General features: G+C 42.4%; 1 protein-coding gene and 1 long non-coding RNA gene across 10 annotated transcripts in view; one reads left to right on the top strand and one right to left on the bottom strand.

The window, feature by feature from the left end:
• Nucleotides 1-14,834, bottom strand: part of PAIP1 (poly(A) binding protein interacting protein 1) — a 29,805-nt gene extending 14,971 nt beyond the window's left edge. The window contains exons 1-4 of one of the 9 annotated variants that reach the window (XR_012030160.1): nt 13,907-14,087; nt 12,906-13,075; nt 3,895-4,080; nt 453-565 (exon numbers count right to left, since the gene is read on the bottom strand). Coding sequence is in view for 8 of the 9 variants with exons in the window: in XM_072824685.1 (XP_072680786.1) it covers nt 453-565; nt 3,895-4,080; nt 12,906-13,075; nt 13,679-13,934 (725 nt within the window). In the remaining variant the exon portion in view is untranslated. Of the gene's footprint in view, nt 1-452; nt 566-3,894; nt 4,081-12,905; nt 13,076-13,280; nt 13,416-13,678; nt 14,089-14,343; nt 14,518-14,699 lie in introns of those variants that run through there. The other 8 variants (XM_072824689.1, XM_072824693.1, XM_072824692.1 and 5 more) reach the window with 8 other exon arrangements.
• On the top strand, nt 14,639-15,389 carry LOC140632561 (uncharacterized). The gene is made up of 2 exons (XR_012030161.1): nt 14,639-14,903; nt 15,168-15,389. It is a non-coding gene; the product is annotated as an uncharacterized lncRNA (long non-coding RNA).
• The last annotated feature ends 7,797 nt before the right edge of the window (nt 15,390-23,186 follow it).

Here is a 23,186-nt window from a genome sequence, read left to right as displayed (position 1 = left end):
AAATGAAAGGACTTCTAGGCACAAAACCAAAGGCAGAGATCATTATAGAAAAAAAGAGGGCAGCCCTGTTGGTGCAGCAGTTTAGCGCCGCCTGCAGCCCGGGGTGTGATCCTGGAGACCCAGGATCGAGTCCCGCATGGGGCTCCCTGCATGGAGCCTGCTTCTCCCTCTGCCTGTGTCTCTGCCTCTCTCTTCGCTCTCTCTGAATGAATAAATAAATAAATCTTAAAAAAAAAAAAAAAAAAAAAAAAGAAAGAAAGAAAAAGACTGCTATGTAGGACTGTAACTTTTTAATAGTATGTACAATGTACAATACCAGAATAGAAATAAGAATGGTCCACCCCACCTTCCCCTGCAACCTTCTATAACGTACAGTCTTTAGAAAAGAGGAAGGATCAAATTCTAGTATGTCAAAAAGTAGTTTTCCTTTAATTTCTTATATTCACACTGACCTCTGAAGCAGCAACTGGCGAAAGTTGCCACTCTGTGGGCTAATTGTCAGATGATGGGACAGGTAATTACAGAGGCGAGCTCCCATGTAAGAGAAATTTGGGATAGATGTGGCCTTTCAAAAAGAAAAAAAAAATTTAGGACACAAATACATTGTTATCAATACAAATACTTAACAACAACATTCCAAAGAAAACCTTTCCACCTCTAGAACTGAACATGCTACACAAATGAATAAGTCTTAGTTGTTAGGCATAAGGAAATTAAGTCTCCTCCCAACTTTATACCAAGAACAAAGGAAAATGTTTAAGGCAAATTCTCCCCATCATTTACCTGAGATCACTAGAAAGCAAACAGACAGGACCGCTTTATATTAACCAATTTTTGTACAAGACGTGCATGTACCCAATTGGCTAGTGCTAATTATAAATAGGAGTATTTGCCAAATAATTGTTCTGTGGTGTTTTTCAGGGATAGGTTGGCGCAGACTTTGGCATCAAAGAGTCCAGAACAAGATTCTCAGGCCTGCACTGAGACCTTGGACATCATTCAACCTCCCCTCTGTTGGATTCCTAAAAGAGGTGATAAATAGTACCTGGTACAAGAGATTAATACTTAAAAGAATACTCCAAACACACCTGGGGTGAAGAAGAAATAAAGATAAGCTATTTCAAAATCTAAGACTGTGAATATACACTACATGAACTTTAATTGCAGTTTTTAAAGAACAGAGAACACAGTTCACTACCTAATATTGGGTAGCACGTTAAAAGGTTAAGAGACCCGACCAAGGTTACAAAGGTAGTAGCTAACCATAAAGTCTAGATATTACAAATGGTCTGTTGCCTCTCTGACCCTATGTTGCGTCTACTTACTAGCTGTGGTAACCTTAGACATGTCACTTAACCCCTGTTAAGATTATGTATAAAATAAAGGGTAAGAGTAATACCTTCAACCATGGAGGATTAAACTAGTTAATTACATGTCAAGTGTTTAGCATTACCTATTATGTAGTAAGTACTTTGTAATTATTAGTCTTTTTATTTCTAATTATTTCCTTGCTTGGAAAAACAGATTGGTTTCTCCTGAGATCATTCATGGATGTGTATCTGTTACCACAGAAGACTTGAAATTCAAAAATCATCTTTTTCCCTGTTATAGGCATTGCTCGTTTTCCTTTAGTTTACTCTTAAAATAAATCACACAAGATTAAAGACAGGAAGTTCTATAAGGCTTGTTATTAAAATTTCATACTTCCCCACTACACTTCAACTTCACTTCCATAGACAACCATTTTTAATTCTTTCAGCTGAAAAGTTTCCATTCTCTGTATTCCCATGCTCTGTGATTTCAGTTTAGACATTATTTCTTACTAGTTTCCCACCATAGACAAGGAATATCCAGCTTTCACCTTGGTTACACCCCCATTCCTCTCCACTATTTCCTAATCTTTCTGCCTACCAATATGGCCATAACCTGATTTGATTAGTTTTGTGTTTCCACTTACAACTGGGCCATGTAATATATAGGTTGCGCCTTGTTTGCACTGGAAACTTTGTTCCAGACTTAATTTTCTCTTTCTTTACTTACATCTCATTGACCCTTAAACTTATAAGTTCTCCAATTTTCTTAATACCGTCAACCCAGCAACTATGCTCACCTGGCCCTATTCCAGTGAAGCCTGGCTATTGTCTTGGGATCTCCTTCCCACCAACATCTAATCATTTAGCCATTCCTATAAAAGTCTGTTTTCTAGTTTCTAATCTTCATCTGTAGCTCAATTTCTCTTTTTAGTGAAGTACCTCCCTTCAGTAACCTCTCAAGAAGGGTTACAAACTGGCTACTCAGTGCAAAAAGATGTACAGAGTCTAGTTTGTTTTTGAGATTTTCAGGTGATCTTTTTAGTCTCATTCCATCCTTGTAGAATCTCTGAAAGGCTCTAGGACAAAGTAAATCAGGGTGATTTTCAGCTTTCCCCACTGGCTTGGAATTCAATTTTAAGATCTGCCCACCTGCTTTCTAATCTCCAAAAAATGGTACTTTTATCTTCTTTTCTCATCTTGGACCCTATAGGCTTCTGGCTTCTTAAAATCCCATGATTGTAGCAGTATTTGGGAAGGAATCAAAGTTGAACGTGTATATTTAATTTAATATTAGATCTTTTGTTTGTTCCCATGAATAAATTCCCTCAATGAAATTTAAAAACTATTGGTGAATCTGTATTATGGACACAGAATACTGAAAGCCAAATAGGAATACATATATGAAGAACTGGCTTTGAGATAATCACATATCTGTATTATGGACACAGAATACTGAAAGCCAAATAGGGATAACATCTATGAAGAACTGGCTTTGAGATAATCACAGAAATTGTAGTTTGTCATATTACAGCCCTGAGGAACTAGAACCAGGCACAGCCTGTACGAGCTGAAACTGAACAGAAATCAGAAAAGCATGAAGAAGCAGAATTTCTCCACTTTCTTCTCCTATTCCTTTGCAATCAATTTAGAGGCCAAAAGTAGGTATCAGGACAAATGGAACAATTCTCGCCTCCTAAAATCTCAAGCATGTCCAGAAACCCAAGAGTTGGCCAGGTAACATTGAGGGGTCCAATAACTACCCAGAACAAGCTGTCATAGTAGTCAAATGAAACACGTGGTAGGATGAAAATTACTGCCATCATAAATACCCTTCCACATAATCTAAGTTTGAGCTGCTCTTTCAGCAATACCTTCACGAACACTTTATATTTCTAGTTATTTCCTACTGTTTTTGGTCAAACAGTGCCCTTAAACTTGTCTTCAAAATCCAGTGTTGTTTATTCCGCCCTCCCCCCCGCCCGAAAATAGCATTAAAGTGTCATAGACCAATAAGCTAGGATCAAACCTAAACTTTTTGTGAACAATCTAGACAGACATTAGACTTAACAGAATTAAGATGTAAAACCTTGGAAATTTAAAATAAACATAAGCATAAATAAGACTCCAGACAGTGTTTTGTGGTCTGTTTTTTTTTTTTTTTTTTTTTCCCCCCCCGACTCCTTTATGAGGGAAGAGAATTCTCCCAGGATTTTTTTCTCTCATATTCCAAAAGTGCTATATAACTTGATACCTAGGAGAAAAGAATTGCACTCTTTTTCTATATTCTGTTAACTTTAGATCCTGTAAAAACAGAGGGAGATGGAAAAAAGGTATGATACTTACCTAGCCTTCCTCATAAATGCCCAACACCCCTTCCAACTACCCGTGAAGAGCTTTGAATCTCCAATCTGGCTCGAGTCCTGGCTCTCCATACAACAGATGTGAAAGCTCCCATGAACCATAAAGAGTTAAGGAGCATGGAGGCCAGTGAATGTGAATCTGGCCTCCCTGAAGGAGCCACCACCACCCTTGGGCTTCAAGGGAGCTACTGGATGATCACTTGTCCCATCAGCCAACCTACCTGTTGATAGATGAGTTCTACAAGTTCTTGCAAAGCATCATCTGTTGTAACCCAGCCATTCAGGGTCTCTGCAAACTGTTCAATTTCGGTTTCAAAACTGCCAGGCTGCTCTGTAAGATGATTCAAAAAATCCTGAACATACTCTGGTAGAGTGGGATAATCCTCACAACCATCTTCATAGGAATCCTATATAGATCAAAAGTTTAAAAAGAAAAAAAAAAGTTTAAAAAGTGTTTTAATCCATGCAACTGGCTAAATAAACCTTATTAAGGCAGTTTTATTTTTATTTTTATATTTTTAAAGATTTTATTTGCCAGAGCAAGAGAGCACAAGCAGGGCAAGCAGCAGAACAAGAGGGAGAAGCAGCCTCCCCCAAAGAGCAGGGAGCCCAATGCAGGGCTCAATCCAGGACTCTGGGATCACTAAGCTGAAGGCAGACCTTTACTGACTGAGCCACCCAGGTGCCCTAAGGCAGCTTTAAGTTGAGAAGTCTCTAGCACAAATGATCCTTTACATGAGAAAATTTGTTTTCCTCAAAAAAAATTAAGCCCAATGAATCATTCTTTGTTAGCCAACAGCCATAGTGTTACATTATAGCAGGACTCCATCTAACTGGGTAGGATATTATCTTCTCATCCTGGCAGATAAACCAGACAACTGAGAAAATTTACACTGATATTTCACTGTAATACCAACATCAAAATTAAGATTTTGATTTATGGATACAGGATCAGAGATTTGCTTCAAAGTGGTAAGGAAGAAGGAGCTAGGGATAACAGAAAAAAGAATGGCCATAGGTAGCAACTGTTGAGGCCATGAGGATTCATTATACCCTTCTTCATACTCTTACAGTTTTTTGATAATTTAAAAATTTATTGGAGGGGTGAAGCTAGTAAGGTTTATCATCTGTTAATCCCCAAGGACAGGAAAATATATATAGTTAAATGACTAGAAAACTTCACAATAATATGCTGTGGCACACTTTGGCTGCCATATCCATGGCAATCTAGCCAGCCTTGATTGTAGTAAGTTTCCAACTCATGTTCTACCACTATTACCTTTGGTAGTTCCCAATCTTTTAATTATTGGCTAGAGGCTGAACAGAGGGAATACTGCAAAAGATATATCAGGTTATCAACTCCTAGACTTGCAATGTCTGGAATACTAACCAAAGCATTCTGAAATTTACTTAACAGCTATGATTTATAGGATCCCCCCCCCAATATAATAATTATAATTATATTGCTGATTAAATTTACCCTTTTCCAAAAGGAGTCAAATAAGAAACTACATGAAAGAATTATGACAATATATATAGTTATAACATATGACCATTTTATGAAGGGGCTAATAAGTTCTAAAGCCAGTGACTGCATAAAGAAAAAATAATCACACCCAGTCCAAACTCTCCTTTGGAAAGCTCCATGTTGAAGGTGAACATATAGTCTTAGTAAAACAACTAATAAAGCCAGTTGGTCCTCTACCGTTGGTATTGACCACCATTTTTTCAGCTGACCACAACTTAGAGACCATGTTACATATCTTTAAATGTATCTCCAGATATTAAAGTGATACTACTTAACATGACTGGCAGCATGTGCTATCAGAGGTGCTAAGGAAATAAGAGTAACTTTAGGAATAGCAGATTCACAGGCCCATATTATGCTCACAGTATTTGTGGAGCAGAACAGGTATACAGATAGATGAAATGCTGGAGCTCAAAACTAAATCCAAATTAAATGACTTCACTCTAGGGGTGCCTGGCTGGCTCAGTTGGTAGAGCAAGTGACTCAATCTCAGGGTCATGGGTTTAAGCCCCACACTAACTACAGAAATTACTTGAAAATAATTCAAAAATGACTCTAAAATAAATTAACATTGATGAAATTCAAACTTATTCATTATGAACATTACAGCTGTATGATGAGGATTAAATAAGTTAATAAGTAAATACCTCTGGCCCTGCGACCAGCACATAGTAAGGCATTAAGTAAGCAAATTTTTACATTTCTGGGAAAATACTAAAACGTATTCCAAGTGCCATGGCCATGTTCTCTCTCTTTTTTTTTTTTTTTTTTTAAGATTTTATTTATTTATTCATGAGAGATACAGAGAGAAAGAGGCAGAGACACAGGCAGAGGGAGAAGCAGGCTCCATGTGGAAGCCTGACGCGGGACTCGATCCTGGGTCTCCAGGATCATGCCCTGGGCTGAAGGAGATGCTAAACCTCTGAGCCACCCAGGCTGCCCACGGCCATGTTCTTATACCTAAAGGATTATATCTAAAAGTATCTAAAGAACAGAATGATTAAAAAACCGTACTTCTTGGTATGTAGGAGGATAACCCTACATGGCTAATAGCCATCAGTTGCACATAAAATAGGTGAAAGACACTTAAGAGCTCTGCAAGGCTGTCTCAACTCCAAAAAACTTTGAGGTAAGCATTGCTATTCCCCTTGCACAAACTAAGAAATGAGCACAGAGAAGTCACTTTGGTTACTCATTCAAAACCATCTGTTGAGTGCCTATTAAGTACCAAATACTGTTCTAGGTACTGGGGGTACAGTCTTGGCATGAATAAAGGAGACAAAGTCTTCCTCTAGTGTAGCTTATCATCCATCACAGAAGACATCATTTAGAAGTTAGGATATACTACGAAAAAAAAAAAAGGGGGGGGGGCGCTAAACTAATGCAACACGATATGTTAACTTCAGAATTCTTATTGTTTTCTGGTTGTCTTTTTTTTTTTTTTTTTTTTTAATTCCAGTACGGTTAATGTCTGAGACAGAAAGAAAACAAAAAAAAAAACCCAGCCATACAAATATCTGAGGAGAGATAGTCTATGTAGTAGGTTCAGTCAGTATGTAGGCCCCAAAAAGAAGAGCTTACCTGACACCTTTGAGAAGGAAAAACCAGAAGGAGAAACTGAGGATGGGGCAATAGCTAACAAGATCAAGGAGCCAGACGGGGAAATGGTAAGGTAGGGTCTTGGGGACTATAGGGAGATTGGCTTGAAAGCCAGTGGAAAAACCATCAGGCAAAGGCACAGCAGGTAGGGTTTGAACAAGGAAGGACCGTGTACCAACTTAATTTGTGCACTCACACAGAAGAAGTGAGCACAGAACCCTGCACTTCTAACCTCTATGCTATACTCCTAAGTGACAAAGGATCATAACCCAACCTTGACATAGGTACAAGAATATTCAGTGCCAAAAATCCATCTATCAACAAAGAATGGGTTAAATATACTACCTCATACCCATGTAATGCATCATATAGCCACCTAAGAAGATATATTTACATCAATACAGAAATCACCAATATGAAAAAAAAAAAAAAAAAAAAAAAAAAAAGAAATCACCAATATGTTAAAAGAACATAGAATCATATTTTAGTACAGTTTAATTTTAAGAGATTTAGAGACAACAAAAATCTCTGGAAAGATAGACAAGGAACAGTAGTTAGCTGTGGAGTAAATAAATGCTCATTATGAATATTGACCGTTTTTTAATAAAATTGTAAAGCCAGTTTAGCATTATAAATGCATACATTACATACACTTCAATATTAGCCACGTAATGTAAGTTTTAAAAACCAGTTTTTGATATCTAGAGTATTACAGGCTTATAGTATCCTATTAATGGTAAAGAGGAAGGAACACTACAGGTTGCAGCTGAAGGTATTAATTTTGATTTCTATCGAATGTCATTCACCATGGCAAAAATAGGTTGGAATACTGATTTCCAATCTTCTCAATAAAATTAACAATCTTAAGGGGATCCCTGGGTGGCTCAGCGGTTTGGCGCCTGCCTTTGGCCCAGGGCACGATCCTGGAGTCCCAGGATTGAGTCCCACGTCGGGCTCCAGGCATAGAGCCTGCTTCTCCCTCCTCCTGTGTCTCTGCCCCCTGCCCCTCTATCACGAATAAATAAATAAATAACTCTTTTAAAAAAAAAATTAACACTCTTAAGAAAATTTGAAGTCTTGGGGGCACCTGGGTGGCTCAGCTGGTTAAGCATTACTCTTTGATTTTGGCTCCGGTCATGATCTCAGGGTTATGAGACAGAGCTCCATGTTGGAATCTACCCAAGATTCTCTTTCTCCTTCTCTCCCTCCTCTGGACCACCCCCTGCGCCCCGCCCCCCCCGCCCCACGTGCACATGCACACATGCACTCACTAAAATAAATGTAAGAAAAAAAAATTAAAGTCTGAAAGTAAAAAAGGAAAGTAGAACTGCTCTGATTATAAGCATTACAGGGGATTAATCAAGGAGGTGTGTAGCTGGCTCAGTAGGTACAGCAGGTAACTGGATCTCAGGGTTCTGAGTTCAAGCCCCATGTTGGGTGTAGAGATTGCCAAAAATAAACTACTACAGGGGACTGATCAGAGCCTGTTGTTTCCAGCAAAAAAGGAAGCACAGCATATTGTGGACAGATGAACATGTTTGCATTATTTCTCTAGTACAGATTTTTTTAAAGTACAAATTTCATCAGTCTTCAAAGTTGAGTTTGATGGCTCGCAAGCTGAGGAATATTTAAAATTTTAGGTATTTTTCTTCAAAATTCTGACAGGACATTAAGAGGGGCATCAATTAGAAAATGCACTTTTTCAAAGAAGATTCTCAATGTATTGCTAGAGATAAAACCCTAATCCAAAGCAGCAGGAAAAAAGGAAACTGATCAGACAATTAAATGGTGGAATAGTCAAGACTACCTTAGTTAACTGGATTGAAGGTGCAAGGGTGTGAAAGAAATGGGAGTTGATATACCATTTTTAGCCCAAACAGCTCCTTAGAATAAAATAAGAGGTTTGCAGAAAATAAATTCTTTTTTATACTTCAGTTTCAACGTGAGATCCTCATGAATAAGTCGAAACAAATGGAAACACAAGCCAGGAGTTCAGAGGAAGAATTAAATTTCAGATATCAGCAGATAGGTAGGCAACGGTCAAATTCTAGGCAATTGGTAGGATCACTAAGGTAATAAAATGGAAAAAAGAGAAACCTTAGGACGACAGTCTCAGGGAAGAAGGAATGATCTACAAGTTGGAAGGATGAGGTACTGCCACAATCCCCAAAGGAACAAGTAAAGAGGTACTCATAGAAGCAAACGCTACAGAATAATTTTACATGGTGAAATCAGAAAGAACAATGGTTGCAGTCCTGGGAGTGAAAAACTATGCACAGAGAGGAAAATTAAGAGGAGTATCTTAAATATTCAGTTCTTATAAAAATAAGAGAAACTGCTAAAAGGCTGAAAAAGTTCCCCTGGTCCCTAGCACAGGACCTGACACACTGGGACTTGTTAAATTGTAGAGATCATACTGTCGTTAAAATCTACTAGGATGACAGTTAAAAGGACAATAGATTTTCAGACCCAAAGAGCACCAGTAAAGGCCACAAAAATAGTATTTCAATTGGGGGGGGTGGAATCAGCCAGCAGAGGTCTGAACAGTGAGAAGTAAAATACTACTAACAGAATACATGCTGGAGAACATCACTATTGAAAGGTGAAGACAAACAGGCAGTAACTTCAGGGGAATGTTCTTGGGAAAAAGCTGGGACTCTGTGTGTCGGGGGGATTTCTGCCTCTTAATAAATGCTTTATGAAATCCTCTGTAGAATTTTTGGTTCTTGTAAGTGAGCTGTGATTAAATATTCACGATGTAATGGTTTATCAGAGAAGCAACAGCCAGGAGTAGTAGATACAGCAACAACTTGCTATGTAGGCACTGGAAGCAAATTCTAGCAGTGGGATTAAAAGAAGGACTCCAAGATAAGAGGGTTCAGAATTCTGAAAGGGTTAAGAAAGCACAACAAAAGACTATCATAAAGGCTTTTTAGAAAAAAAGCATGAACTCTGGGGCGCCTGGGTGGTGCAGTCGATTAAGCAGCCAGCTCTTGGTTTCAGCTCGGGTCCTGAGCTCTAGGTGGGGGGACTGAGCCCTGTGTTGGGCTCTGCTCAGTGAAGAGTCAGCTTGGGATTTTCTCCTTCTGCCTCTCTACCCTGCACTCACTCTCACACTCTTAAATAAATCCTTGGCGGGGGCTGTAGGGAAGCAAAGCATGAACTCTTGAGAACAGACCCAGCTCAAAAACACCCAGATTTTTCTCACGTATAAAAGCAGACCTATGGCATTTTTGTCCATTTTGTTCACTGCTGTATCCCGTGCTGACTCACGATAAATATCCAACTATCTGTTGAACGAGTGAGTGGATACAGCGAACTTTGGATTCTGGCTACTATACAGAAGAAAAGTTTCCCTCGCAACAAGACCTACTCCTAAGAGTCAAGGAACAAGCAAGGATGCTGCTATTCTGGGACCAGACAGAAAAATGCTTACCACTGACAAGGTAAAGGGTAAATGAGTAGACTAGAGAATGCACTAGAGCAGGGGTAGCAAGCTTGAAGGATTACAGAATCAAGGTGGATTACAAACAGATGAGGCAAGCCAGTGAGCAATTAGAGTTCACGCGTTCCATCTAAAGGGGTTGCCTCTACTCAGCTTCAACCATTTTTGCTCCATCAAAGTAACAGTCTGGGGTGCCTAGGTGGCTCAGTAGGTTAAGCATCTGACTCGATCTCAACTCAGGTCATGATCTCAGGGTCGCGAGATCCAGGAGCATTGCCTTGGGCTCCATGCTCAGCTCAGGGTCAGCTTGAGATGCGCTCTCCTTCTTCCTGGGCCCCCAACCCCAGCTGGGGCTTCCGTTCTAAGTAACAGTCTGGTACAACCACATATTAGGATTTCAAGAGAAACCAGAAAATTCAGATTTGTAACATCTAGTTTAAGTGTTGGTAGCTTATTAAAAAACACTCCTTTGCCCCCCAAAAATCAAACCACCAGGGCCAAAGAAGACACACCTGCAGGCCACACACGAGCCATGGGCTTCCAGTTTGCAATCTGTTCTGGCAGAATGAATGCAGAAGCGGCTGATCTAATAGAGGATATCCAGGAATGCCTAACAGGGGACAGTGACTCTAAGTTAGGGAACATGGCTCAATTCACTGCTCTGCAGCCCAGGAGTCGAACTATGCAGAACTATGTAAATTAGTTGGTACAGAACTCTGAAAAAAACTGTATCCCTATCATAAAATGGCCCAAATGAATAGGGAGACAAACAGAAAAGTTTTATGGCTGTTTGAAAGTAAGTACTCTTTAATAGTTCATTCAACTACTCGCAGCTCTCTAAGCATTCCTTTCCTGAGCCAAATACAACTTTCTGGCAAAAACCCAAGCTGTTCTCACTTCTACTTTACATGACTGACAACCCCTTTCACCCCAAGTCAACTGCTCTTCCTGAATGCTCATACTTTCCCCCTTCCCAGCCCCAAAGCTTTTTCCTACAGCAGTCTAAGATGCACGGAGTTTCTGAAACATGGAATACAGACTTCCTGTACCTTTTCTATCGCTGAAATAAATAAATAAAGCATTGCCCCCCAGCCCCAAGAAGAAACAAAACAGGTGTACCACTGTATTGGTAAATACAAACTAAAACTAGAAGTAAATACCACACACCCAGAATAGCTAAACTTAACAGAAAATTCCAAATGCTGACAGGGAAGCAGAGCAATTAGAAAATACAGAGTGTACACTGGAATAGTCTCTTTGGAAAACTATCTGGCAGTCTCTGGTAGCCAACTTTATTAAAGCTGGCTGGTTCAGTTGGTAGAGCATAACAATCTTGGGGTTGACTTTAGGCTCATATTAGGTATAGGGGAGGAGTTGGCTACCCCTTGTCCGCATAATTCTACTCCTAGGTATGTACCCAACAGAAAAAAGGGCATATATCCACCAAGACATGGAAAGACTTGCAGCCCAATTCAAAATAGCCCCAAAATGGACACTACTCAAATGTTTATTAAGAGACAAAAAAGGAAAAAAAAAAAGACAAATAGGACTGTGATATATCCACACAATGGAATGCTAGAATAAGTCACCTTAACTATGAGCTACATCGATTTAGATGCTGAAAAACAGTGAGACACAAAAAGATATTACTCTATGACCTCCATTTATACAAACTTTGAAAATATGCAAAACGTCTTAAGCCAAAATAGTAATTAACATAGGAGAATAGTAATGACAGAAGAAATTCTAGAAAGGTTGATAATGTTCCTTTTCTTGATATGGATGCTGGTTGCTTTAGCGTTCACTTTGTAAAACTTAGCTAACCTTTATGTACACTATTCTGTGTTAAATGTCAACAAAACTAGGATTTTAGAAAAGACTTCTGCTAAAGTATTTCTTTAACCCTCTAATGGTTCGTGCGCCACGTATCTGCAATTAATTGCTATGCGTTTACCCAGCACGTATTCCTTTCTATATATCCCAACTGTGCTTTGTGCTTTCTTTGTGACACTTAAGTGTCATCAGTTTTTTAAGTTCTTACATTATTGACAAAGGTGAATCTGAAGGTTTAAAAGTTCTTCTGACCTGTGTAAACATTTTATCAAAACCCCTTGCGTAAAAAAAAAAAAAAAAAAAAAACCCTTGCGTTTCTTCATAATAGAACCAGGAACACTTCTGTTTTAACAGAGCCCAGGTGTGTAACATTCAAAAGCCTTCCTCAAATTAGCTGCAGCAAAACGATGGTTTAATAGACCCTAAAACTACTGATGCATGTTCAGCTATCCCGGTGAAATCAAATTTAAAATCCGCTTTGCCAGGCCACTCTTCTATAGACTGTCCATGAAGTCTGAACACAAGTTTTAGTTTTGTATATCGATAGTGCCCTTCACTATATCCTGTATTAGCGCAGAAATACTCAACAGGTACTGGAAATACAGCAGTGAAAGGAGTCAAGATCTACTGTCCATTTGGATTCTGATGTTTAGAACATCATAACCACAAAATCTATTCCTGGGTCAGTTTTGTTTCCTCATCAGTGCAACGAAGAAAATGTTTTTATGTGTAGCAGACAGCACCCGCAAGCTGATTAATGAAATAGAGTCATAACCACATTATTCCGGTGGTATTGATTCACGATTGCAGAAAGAAGGTCTACTTACTGTATAATTAGAAGAGTAACCTGATGGATAAAATTCAGGAGCGTTCGCAGACAGCTTAGACATCAATACAGGAGCTACAACCACCTGGGGTTTGGCCATTGCCGACTCCGAGTTCTGCGGCGGGATATTATCCTGTGAACTAGGCGGAGCTCTCTGGGGCCTCGTTGGTTCTGAGAAAGGAGAAACGAGGGGTTAGATGCATTCCGTCCTTTGTACACCAACTTACTATCTGCGGAAGAACCAAAGGAGAAGGGCTGGTTTTTTAAGAGTCCAACGAGCACCGTCACGAATCTTAAGGTGAAAGCCAGGAGAAAGAGCCAGGAGAGCCTGCCGGGAGGAACAATAGGACTGGCTCTAGCTCCTTTACGGTCATACCTGCCTCCTAAATGAATTAATGCTCGAGGGTTCCTCCTGTCCTTTTTTCCTCTTTTGTGAAGGAGTCGGTTAAAAAAGAGGCGGTTGCTCGCCTAAGGTCTCCCTTCCCAGGGCCGGGGGGGGGGGGGGGGGGCGGATTTTCACTTCCTCCCCGGACGGCCCAACTCCGCGGCGGCGCAGGGGCCCCTCCCCCTCCCCAGCCGGGGCGCACAAAGGATTCCTGCAGCCGCCGTCAGGAGCCCGCTGCGGGCCCGCCCCCCGCAACCCCCGGGCCCCTCGGGGGATGCTTGCGGGGGACGCGGGGGCGGGGGCGGGGGCGGCGCGGCGGCCTCGGCGCGCGCGGGGCCGTGGGGGAGCGTTGGCCCGGGAGGCCGGGGTCCCCGAGAGCGGCTCCGTACCTGGGAGCGCCCCGGGCCGGGGAGGCCTCTGGGGGCCGGCGGGGACCTCGCACTGGGCCCCGGGCGGCGGGGCCGTCCTGGGCTGGCGCAGCGGCGGCGGCTGCAGGAAGCCCGGGGCTTTGGGCTGCGGCGGCGGCCGCTCCGCAGGCCCCGCTCCGTTCGGGAAACCGCCGCCCTCGGGCCCGCCCCCTCCGCGGCCCAGGCCCCGGCTCCGGCCCCGACCAGCACCTGGGGCCCGATCGAAACCGTCCGACATGCTCCTCCGCCGCCGCCGCCGGGGGCCGCTGCCGCTGCGCTCGGGAGGGACGCGGGGGGAGGCGCCGCGCTCACTCGGGCCTCATGGAGGAGGAGGGCGGCGGGCCGCGCTCGGCTGGCTCCTCGGCGCTGCGGGCGGAGCGCACGGCAGCCGCAGCCCCCGCCGAACCCGCCGCTCCAGAGCGCCCGCCCCCCGCGGCTGCCCGCCGCTCGCCGATTCTCCCCAAAACCCGGCTCCCCCGCCTCCGGCGCGGCGGCGGGGGCGGCGGCGGGTCACAGCGGCCCCCCGCGGCCCGGAGGCCCCGGGCGCGCCCGCCGCGGCCCAGCAGGCCCGCCCGGAGAACGTGGCGCGGGCGGCCGACGGCGCTGGCCGCCGCGGGGGCCGCGCGGGGGCGGAGAGGGGCCCTTACCCGGCCGGGCCCGCCCAGCGCGCTGGCTCTCAGGAGACGAGTACGCGGCCGGCGGTTGAGCCCGGAAAATAAAAATACGGGGGGAGGGGGCGTGGAGGCAGCGCCGGGGGTCGCGGACGCGCACCTCCGTGGGCGCGCAGGTGTGCTCGGTGACCCGGCGCCGGCCGAGGCCTGGGCGGGCTCGGGGCGGGCTCGGGGCAGGCTCCGGGCAGGCTCCGCGCAGGCTCCGCCAGCGGCCTCGTTGGCCGCGGCCCGGGAAGGAGGGACGCGGGCACTGATGCGCCCCCGCCCCGGGCCCCGGGCCCCGGGCCCGCAGCTCGCAGCAGGTATTATTCGCCCGGAGAGGTCCTACCTACCGGCGCCCGGGCTCCAGTCTTCTCCCTTTTCTCTTCCCGTCCAGGAGTGCCCGGAAAATGCACTGCCTCTCAATGAAATTACCCCCCTTTTTCGTCGTCTACTAGTCCTGTCCAATAAAAAATAATAGTGCGAGCCCAAATGCAAGCTACTTACGTAATTACAAATCTTCTAGAAGCCACATTAACGAGTTAAAAAAGAAACAGGTGCGATTGTTTTTCATGATCTATTTTACTTACCCCCAACGGTATCATTTCAACATACAACTAATACGGAAATATTAATGCGACGTCCTCCCCTTTTTGGGTACTAATCAAAATCCACTGTGTGTTTCACGCTTTGAGCATGTCTCGGAGTTAGGCACATTTCGAGTGCTCAGTAGGTACACGTGCTTGGCTAGTGGCTACCGCATTGGGCAACAAAGTTCTAGATGTTACGTGTAAATTACTGTGTTTTTGTTTTTTGGTCAGGACTGAAGGTGATAAAGCCAAATGAAGGATGAATATAAGTAATGAAAAGAAAAGAATCCCTATATTTACGATTATATTGAAACATCCTCATAAACTTCGACTGTGACCCTTTGAACCTGACTTCATGTTTTCTAGTCTCCTCATCTTGAGAATCATTCCAATTAGGATCAAAACTCTCGTTAGCCATTTTTTTTGTCCCAATAAACATTAACATTTCTACCTCAATGAGTGAGAAAGGTGGCTTTACTGACGGCAATCATAAATAAATGATTAGTGCTGTTGATTACTGGCCAAAAGAATGAAATCAGGGCAGGAAGCCAACAAAAAGTATGGTTCCTTGGTGTAGAGAAAGAATGTCGGGTTCTAAGTGAGCCAGAGTTTGGTTTAGATCCTGGCCTTGACCCATAATGCCTTTGTGATCCTGGGTAAGCTAGGGATTTAGCTTCTCTGAGCCTCATTTTCCTCATCTTTCAAATTCTATGTTGTAGCACTGAGCCATATGTTACAAAGACAAGATTACATTGTAAAAACTGGATGAGGATAAAATCCCATTCTTTTATGTAGTGGTCAGTCACTTCTTCCCCAGGACTGTTCAATCGGAAACATAAATTGTATACTCAGAAACAGTGAGAGTGAGTTATCCTGATGTTCCACTGAAGTAGACACCCTGACACTGTCCCAGGCTTTTGTTTGCATTCATCTTCTTTTTGTTCTCCTTAGAACTTTGATGATGGCTAGCACTTTGTTTTTATGCCTGAGACATTCTTATTTGAGAATAAATCTACTCTGCATCTATGGTGACATCGGGGTATCTTTATAGCTTCCTTTTATTAGATAAGGTAGTTAATTGAGATATTATCCTTTGCCTTCTCCCAATTTACTGTTACGTAACTTTAGGCCCTATTCTTATCAGATGTGGAAGGTGGCCTTGAGAGATAATATGAATGGATTTAGCTTTGTTATAACAACACTATAATATGTAGTATGTGCCAGCCACTGTTTCAAGAGCTTTACTTCTGTCTTTTTATTTAATCCTCACATCCTAGGAGATAGGCATTCCAGTTAGCCCCATTTTTACAGAAAAGGGCCAAGATATTGCAAGGCCTATATCCACCTGGGGACTGTTATAGGGCTAAGTGGCAGGTGCGTAGGTATTGCAAAATACCAAGATGGCAGGGGCACCTGTCTGGCTCAGTAGAACATGCAACTCCTTTTATACATATATAAAATCTGTGTATATATATATATGTATATATGGAGAGGGAGAGAGAGAGAGAAAGGCAGAGAGGAGGAGGAGAGGGAGAGAAAAAATCTTAAGCAGGCTTGAGCCACCTAGGCGCCTCAGTAGAGCGTGCAACTCTTGATCTTGGGCTTGTAAATTCAAGCCCCACATTGGGGACAGAGATTACTTTAAAAATGCCAGAAGGTCAGTCACACACCAACATGAGTACCATATAGGACTCTGGAAAGAACTATCCAAAAAGCTGTTTCTCTACATTTACACGTTTCTTATTGATTTATGAGGGTAGGGATAAACTTGGGTCATTGGAAAATGTCTTATAATATGCAAAAAGGACTTGCTGTAAACCATGGAAAGGATTTGTTTCCTTAAACTGGGTTTGAAAGGTGTTTTCCAGGAAGACTTCTCCAAGCTGTCTAATCTTCGATGCCTCCCTTATGATAGTTATATCTTGGAAAAACTGTGTCTTGGCATTTAGTATGCTGGATTGTTAATATTTGTTCTATCCTTTATCCTCTTCGTTAAGCTATTTCTGAAGTCAGAGGACACCCTTTTTTTTTAATTTTTATTTATTTATGATAGTCACAGAGAGAGAGAGAGAGAGAGAGAGAGGCAGGCTCCATGCACCGGGAGCCCGATGTGGGATTCGATCCTGGGTCTCCAGGATTGCACCCTGGGCCAAAGGCAGGCGCCAAACCGCTGTGCCACCCAGGGATCCCAGAGGACACCTTTTTTTAAAGTAAGCTGTACATCCATTGTGGGTCTTAAACTTACATCCCCATGATCAAGAGTTGAATGCTCGGGATCCCTGGGTGGCGCAGCGGTTTGGCGCCTGCCTTTGGCCCAGGGCGCGATCCTGGAGACCCGGGATCGAATCCCACGTCGGGCTCCCGGTGCATGGAGCCTGCTTCTCCCTCTGCCTGTGTCTCTGCCTCTCTCTCTCTCTGTGACTATCATAAATAAATAAAAAAAAAAAAAAAAAAAAAAAAAGAGTTGAATGCTCTACCAACTGATCCAGTCAGGTACTCCACCCGCAGGGCCCTTTTTCATTTCTACAGCCTTAGATCTTAGCCGAGTACTTGGTACCTAATAGGCTTTTAACAGTGATAGGAATCACCTGCAATACAGCTTTTTATTGGGTCACCAGAATAGTGATGATAAAAAAAAAAAAGACTGGTTTTCTCTTACACTTTTTGAAAGATTTAAATTAAGAGATGAATATTTAAAAAAAAAAAGAAGAAGACTGGTTTTATTTTTTACTTTTTGAAAGATTTAAATTAAGAGATGAAATTTAAAAAAAAAAGAAGATTGGTTTTCATAAACCTACCATAACTTAATGGCTTCAAGATCATCATTGGGCCATATGAAAGTAGAAAGTGCAGCCTTTCAAGTCCAGCTAATAGAAGAAAGTTTTCATAAATATGGGGGGAAAATATGTGTAAGCCACATACTGACAAAAGACTTCATTCACACTGACCTCTCCCAACACCAGACACAAGGGGTACCTGGTGGCTCAGTTGGTTGGGTGTCCGCCTTCAGCTCAGGTCATGGTCTCAGGGTTCTGCAATTGAGCTTCTTGCCAGACTCTCTGCTCAGTGGGGAGCCTGCTTTTCCCCCTGCTAGTCCTTCCCTCCACCTTGCCTATGCACTCTCTCTCTTTAATAAATAAATAAATAAATAAATAAATAAATAAATAAATAAATATTTTTTTAAAAAAGACTTGTATCTAGAATATATGAAGAACTCTCAAACCCCAACTGTGAAAGAATAATCCAGTTAGGAAATGGGCAAAATACATGAACAGACATTTCACTGAAGAGAAAGTACAGATGGCATTTAAGCCCATGGGGGAAAAATGTTCAACATCATTAGCTATCAGGTAAATGAAAATTAAAACCCAAATGAGATTTCACTATCTATTTATCACAATGGCTAAAGTAGAAAATAGTGACAACACCAAATGCTAGAGAAACTAGAAAGAGAGTCACTCGTACATTGCTGGTGGGACTATAAAATGGTATAATTATTCTAGAAACTAGTTTCTGGTAGTTTCCTTTAAAACTATATGACTATACAACCCAGAAATTGCATTTTGGGGAGAGCCATCTGATTTACTCAGTCTACTGATCTGAATGCTAATCTCTCCCAGACATGCCCAGATATATTTGGCCAGATATCTGGGCATCCCATGGACCAAAGTGTCCTCTTATCCAGTGAGGGCCTAAAGAGAGCAACAAGGAAAAGGAAGGGAGAATGACATCACCCTATCTGATTGCTTGGGCTAGGACATTGGTCTTCTGGCCTCGGACTGAAACTTAAACCATTTGTGCTCTGGTTTTCAGGCCTTCAGATGTGGACTGGCACTATACCACTAGCTTTCCTGGGTCCCCAGTTTGCAAACAGCAAATCATGGGTCTTTTCAGCCTTCATAATCATGGGAGACAAATCTGAGGATTGGTTTTGAATATTAAGATACCATGGAATTTGCTAGTAGGTTTCAGATTTGCTTAGGATCTGTCACCCCTCCTTTTCTATTTCCCTTTTGGAATGGGAATGTCTGTCCTATGCCTGTCCCATCATTGTATTTTGGAAGCACACAACTGGTTTCATAGCTTCACAGCTGGATGGGAATCTGACCTCGGAATGAATAGTACCTTGAATCTCATCCATATCTAACTTAATGATATTTATTTATTTATTTAGTAGGCTCCACCCCCAGGTGTGGAGCCCAGTGTAAGGCTCAAACTTGTGACCGTGAGATAGAGACCTGAGCGGAGATCAAGAGTTGGACACTCAACCAACTGGGTTACCTGGGGGCCCCTAGATAATATTTACATGAGATTTTGGACTTTAGATTTTTGGTGTGGTGCTGGAATGAGCTAAAGACTTTTTGGGCTCCATGGATGGAATGAATATAACTTGCATGTCAGAAGGGCCTGAGTTTTTAAAGAAGGGCAGAATGCTATGAATGTTTGTGTCTCCTCCAAATTCATGTGTGGAATCTGTAATCCCCATTATGATATTTGGAGGTAATTAGGTTCAGATGAGGTCTTGAGGATAGAGCCTCCATAATGGGCCTCTTATAAGAAAAGAAAGATACCAGAGACCTCTCCTTTTGCACCATGTGAGGACAGCAAAAAGATGGTCATCTGCAAACCAGGAAGAGGGCTCTTTTTTTTTTAAATAATAAATTTATTTTTTATTGGTGTTCAATTTGCCAACATACAGAATAACACCCAGTGCTCATCCCATCAAGTGCCCCCCTCAGTGCCCGCCAACCAGTCATCCCCACTCCCCGCCCTCCTCCCCTTCCACCACCCCTAGTTGGTTTCCCAGAGTTAGGAGTCTTCCATGTTCTGTCTCCCTTTCTGATATTTCCTACCCATTTCTTCTCCCTTCCCCTCTATTCCCTTTCACTATTATTTATATTCCCCAAATGAATGAGACCATATAATATTTGTCCTTCTCCGACTGACTTACTTCACTCAGCATAATACCCTCCAGTTCCATCCACCTCGAAGCAAATGGTGGGTATTTGTTGTTTCTAATGGCTGAGGAATATTCCATTGTATACATAGACCACAGCTTCTTTATTCATTCATCTTTCGATGGACACCGAGGCTCTTTCCACAGTTTGGCTATTGTGGACAATGCTGCTAGAAACATTGGGGTGGGGATCCCTGGGTGGCGCAGCGGTTTGGCGCCTGCCTTTGGCCCAGGGCGCGATCCTGGAGACCCGGGATCGAATCCCACGTCGGGCTCCCGGTGCATGGAGCCTGCTTCTCCCTCTGCCTGTGTTTCTGCCTCTCTCTCTCTCTCTCTCTCTCTCTCTGTGACTATCATAAATAATAAAACAAAATTAAAAAAAGAAAAGAAACATCGGGGTGCAGGTGTCCTGGCGTTTCATGCATCTGTATCTTTGGGGTAAATCCCAGCAGTGCAATTGCTGGGTGTAGGGCAGAACTATTTTTAACTCTTTGAGGAAGAGGGCTCTTACCAACACCTGATCATGCTGGCACCTGATCTTAGACTTCCCAGCCTCCCAAAATGTGAGAAATAAATTTGTTCTCTAATCCACCCAGTCTGTGGTATTTTGTCAAAGCAGCTCAAACTAAGCATTTATCCCAAAGAAATGGAAGACTTATGTTCATGCAAAACCCTGTACCCAAATTTTAATTACAGCTTCATTTCTACTGTTCCCAAACTGGAAACAACCTACATGTTTTTTAATGATGAATGGTTAAACTGTGGTGCATAGAATACTACTCAGCAAGAAAAAGGACAACTACTGAGATACACAGCAACTTTGATGGCTCTCATAAGAATTCTACTGAATGGGAAAAAAAGCCAATCTCAAAAGGCTATTGTGTGATTCGGTTTATCCAACCTTGATATGACAAAATTATAAAGATGGAAAATAGCTTAGTGGTTGCCAGGGATTACGGAGCGGCTGGGGTTCAGAGGGAAGTAGTGTGGCTGTTAAAAGGGTGGGTGCTATGAGGAATCTTTGTAATGGAATTCTTTTGTTTTCAACTGTGGTGGTGCTCACATGAATCTACACATATGATAAAATTGTATAGAACTAAATACAGGTAGGGGCACCTGGGTGGCTCAGTGGTTGAGCATCTGCCTTTGGCTCAGGTTTTGATCCCAAGGTCCTGGGATGGGGTTCCGCATCAGGCTCCCCACTGGAAGCCTGCTTCTCCTTCTGCCTATGTCTCTGTCTCTCTCTCTCTGTGTCTCTTAAAAAAAAAAAGAACTTAATACATGTATGTGTGTATACACATACACAAATGAGTGCATATATAACTAAGCTAAACACACTGCCAATTTCCTGGATGTGATATTGTATTAGAGGTATACATAGTTATGTAAGATATTACCATTGGGGGAAACTGAGTGAAGAATGAATAAGAGCTCTTCATATTTTTCTTTAAAAAAAAAGATTTATTCATTTATTTAAGAGAGAGAGAGTGAGTGAAAGTGGCAGAGACAGAGGGAGAGGGAGAGTGAATCTTAGGCAGACTCCATGTGGAGCCCAATGTGAGGCTTGATCTCAGACCCTGAGATCATGACCTGAGCTGAAACCAAGAGTCAGATGCTTAACCAATGTTTCACCCGTGTGGCTCTCTCCATATTATTTTTTATAACTGCTTGTAAATCTAAATTATCTCTAAAGGTTTTTTAAAGGCTTTTAAAGCTGAACTCATATAAATAAGATGTTCCATCTTATTCCATTACTCTGTACATACTCCTAGCTAGTTCAGTTCACTCCTCCCTGCCCAAATTATCATGGCAACATATATATCATAAATTAGTGGGGGCATCATTAAGAGAGAGAGAGGAATTAGCTGACATGTTTGTTCTCTTGGGCCTCATTTCTGTAAATTATCTTCTACTCCTAGTCTCTTGGGCCTGCTATGAAATGTAGTCCAAGCCAGTCAGCACTTGACTCCTATCTGGATCAAGGCTCCAATCCTCTTTGAGTCTGAGGTAGCCAGGAATGCTGTTTGGGATCTCTCCAACATCTGTTATGCTTACTTGTTTAATGTTGATCTCTTAGCTAAACTATAATTCCATGAGGACAGAGGTTCATTTATTCACTTACTCATTCAGTAAAAAGAAAAAAATTTTTTAAGTAGACTCCTTACTCAGTGTGGAGCCCAACACAGGGCTTGAACTCGTGACCCTGAGATCGAGACTTGAGCTGAGATCAAGAGTCAGTTGCTTAACTGGCTGAGCCACCCAAGAACCCCTCATTCAGTAAATGTTTATTGCATGTCTACTTTGTGCCAGACACTGTTCTAGTGCTGAGGCTAAGGAAGGGTGTGAGATTAGTAGCTGTAAGTTGTCTGAGACTTAGAAGCAGGAAGACCTGTGATGGTTATAGCAGAAATTCCAGAGGCAAATGATGATGGTGACTAAGATAGTGATAGTGAGGTTGGAGAAAAGGGCTAAATTCAAGAAACGTTGCTGAAGAAATTGACAAGTGTATGTGAGGCTTACTGAGAAGCCAGAAATAAGGATGACTCCTAGGATTCTGACCTTGATACTTCAGTCTCCAAAAGTGGGTATACCGGAGGGGAGCAGGTTCAGTGAAAGAGGGGACTCTCACTAGCTCCATTTCAGACATTTCATTTGGCATCTGGAGCATCCAAGTGGAGCTGTTCAAGGGACACGTAAATTATGGACTTAGAGTTCGGAGAGATATTGCCTAGAGTTAGATATTTGATAGCTGAAAGCCACAGGAGAAATGAGTTGATTTCGGGAAAGCAGATAGAGGCAGAAGAGGAAAGAGAAGCATAAATTTAATGGCTGGGTTGGATAAGAGGAATCTGTTTATTCTGTTTACATAGGACTAAAACTGAGAGAAGGCAGTGGAGAACAGAATATAAGAAAGGGGGAGACCATGAGTGTTGTATATTATAAAGAGGCCCAATAAAATTTAGGATTATGAAGAATCTGTTAAAGTGCACCTTCTCTGAGCTTGAGCACTCTACTTACCTTGGCAAGTACTTACTTCCTGAGGCCACTAAACAGCTGAACAACTGCCTCTGGGAACCAGCTATACCAAGTGACCTCCAATTATCTATCTAAATTTGCTTTTTGAAAAGAACAACAATAATAGCTAATATTTAGCACATACTGTGTTCTAAGTAAACACTTTATATGGGTTATCCCATTTAATTACCTCATTTAATCTTCTAAACAATCCCATGAGGTAGGTACTATTACTTATCTCATGTGATAGATGAAAACACTGAGATTTGGAGAACTTA

Source organism: Canis lupus, chromosome 4, assembly GCF_048164855.1.
Source record: "Canis lupus baileyi chromosome 4, mCanLup2.hap1, whole genome shotgun sequence".
Classification (NCBI taxonomy): domain Eukaryota; kingdom Metazoa; phylum Chordata; class Mammalia; order Carnivora; family Canidae; genus Canis; species Canis lupus.
This window is presented reverse-complemented; position numbering and strand designations above follow the sequence as displayed.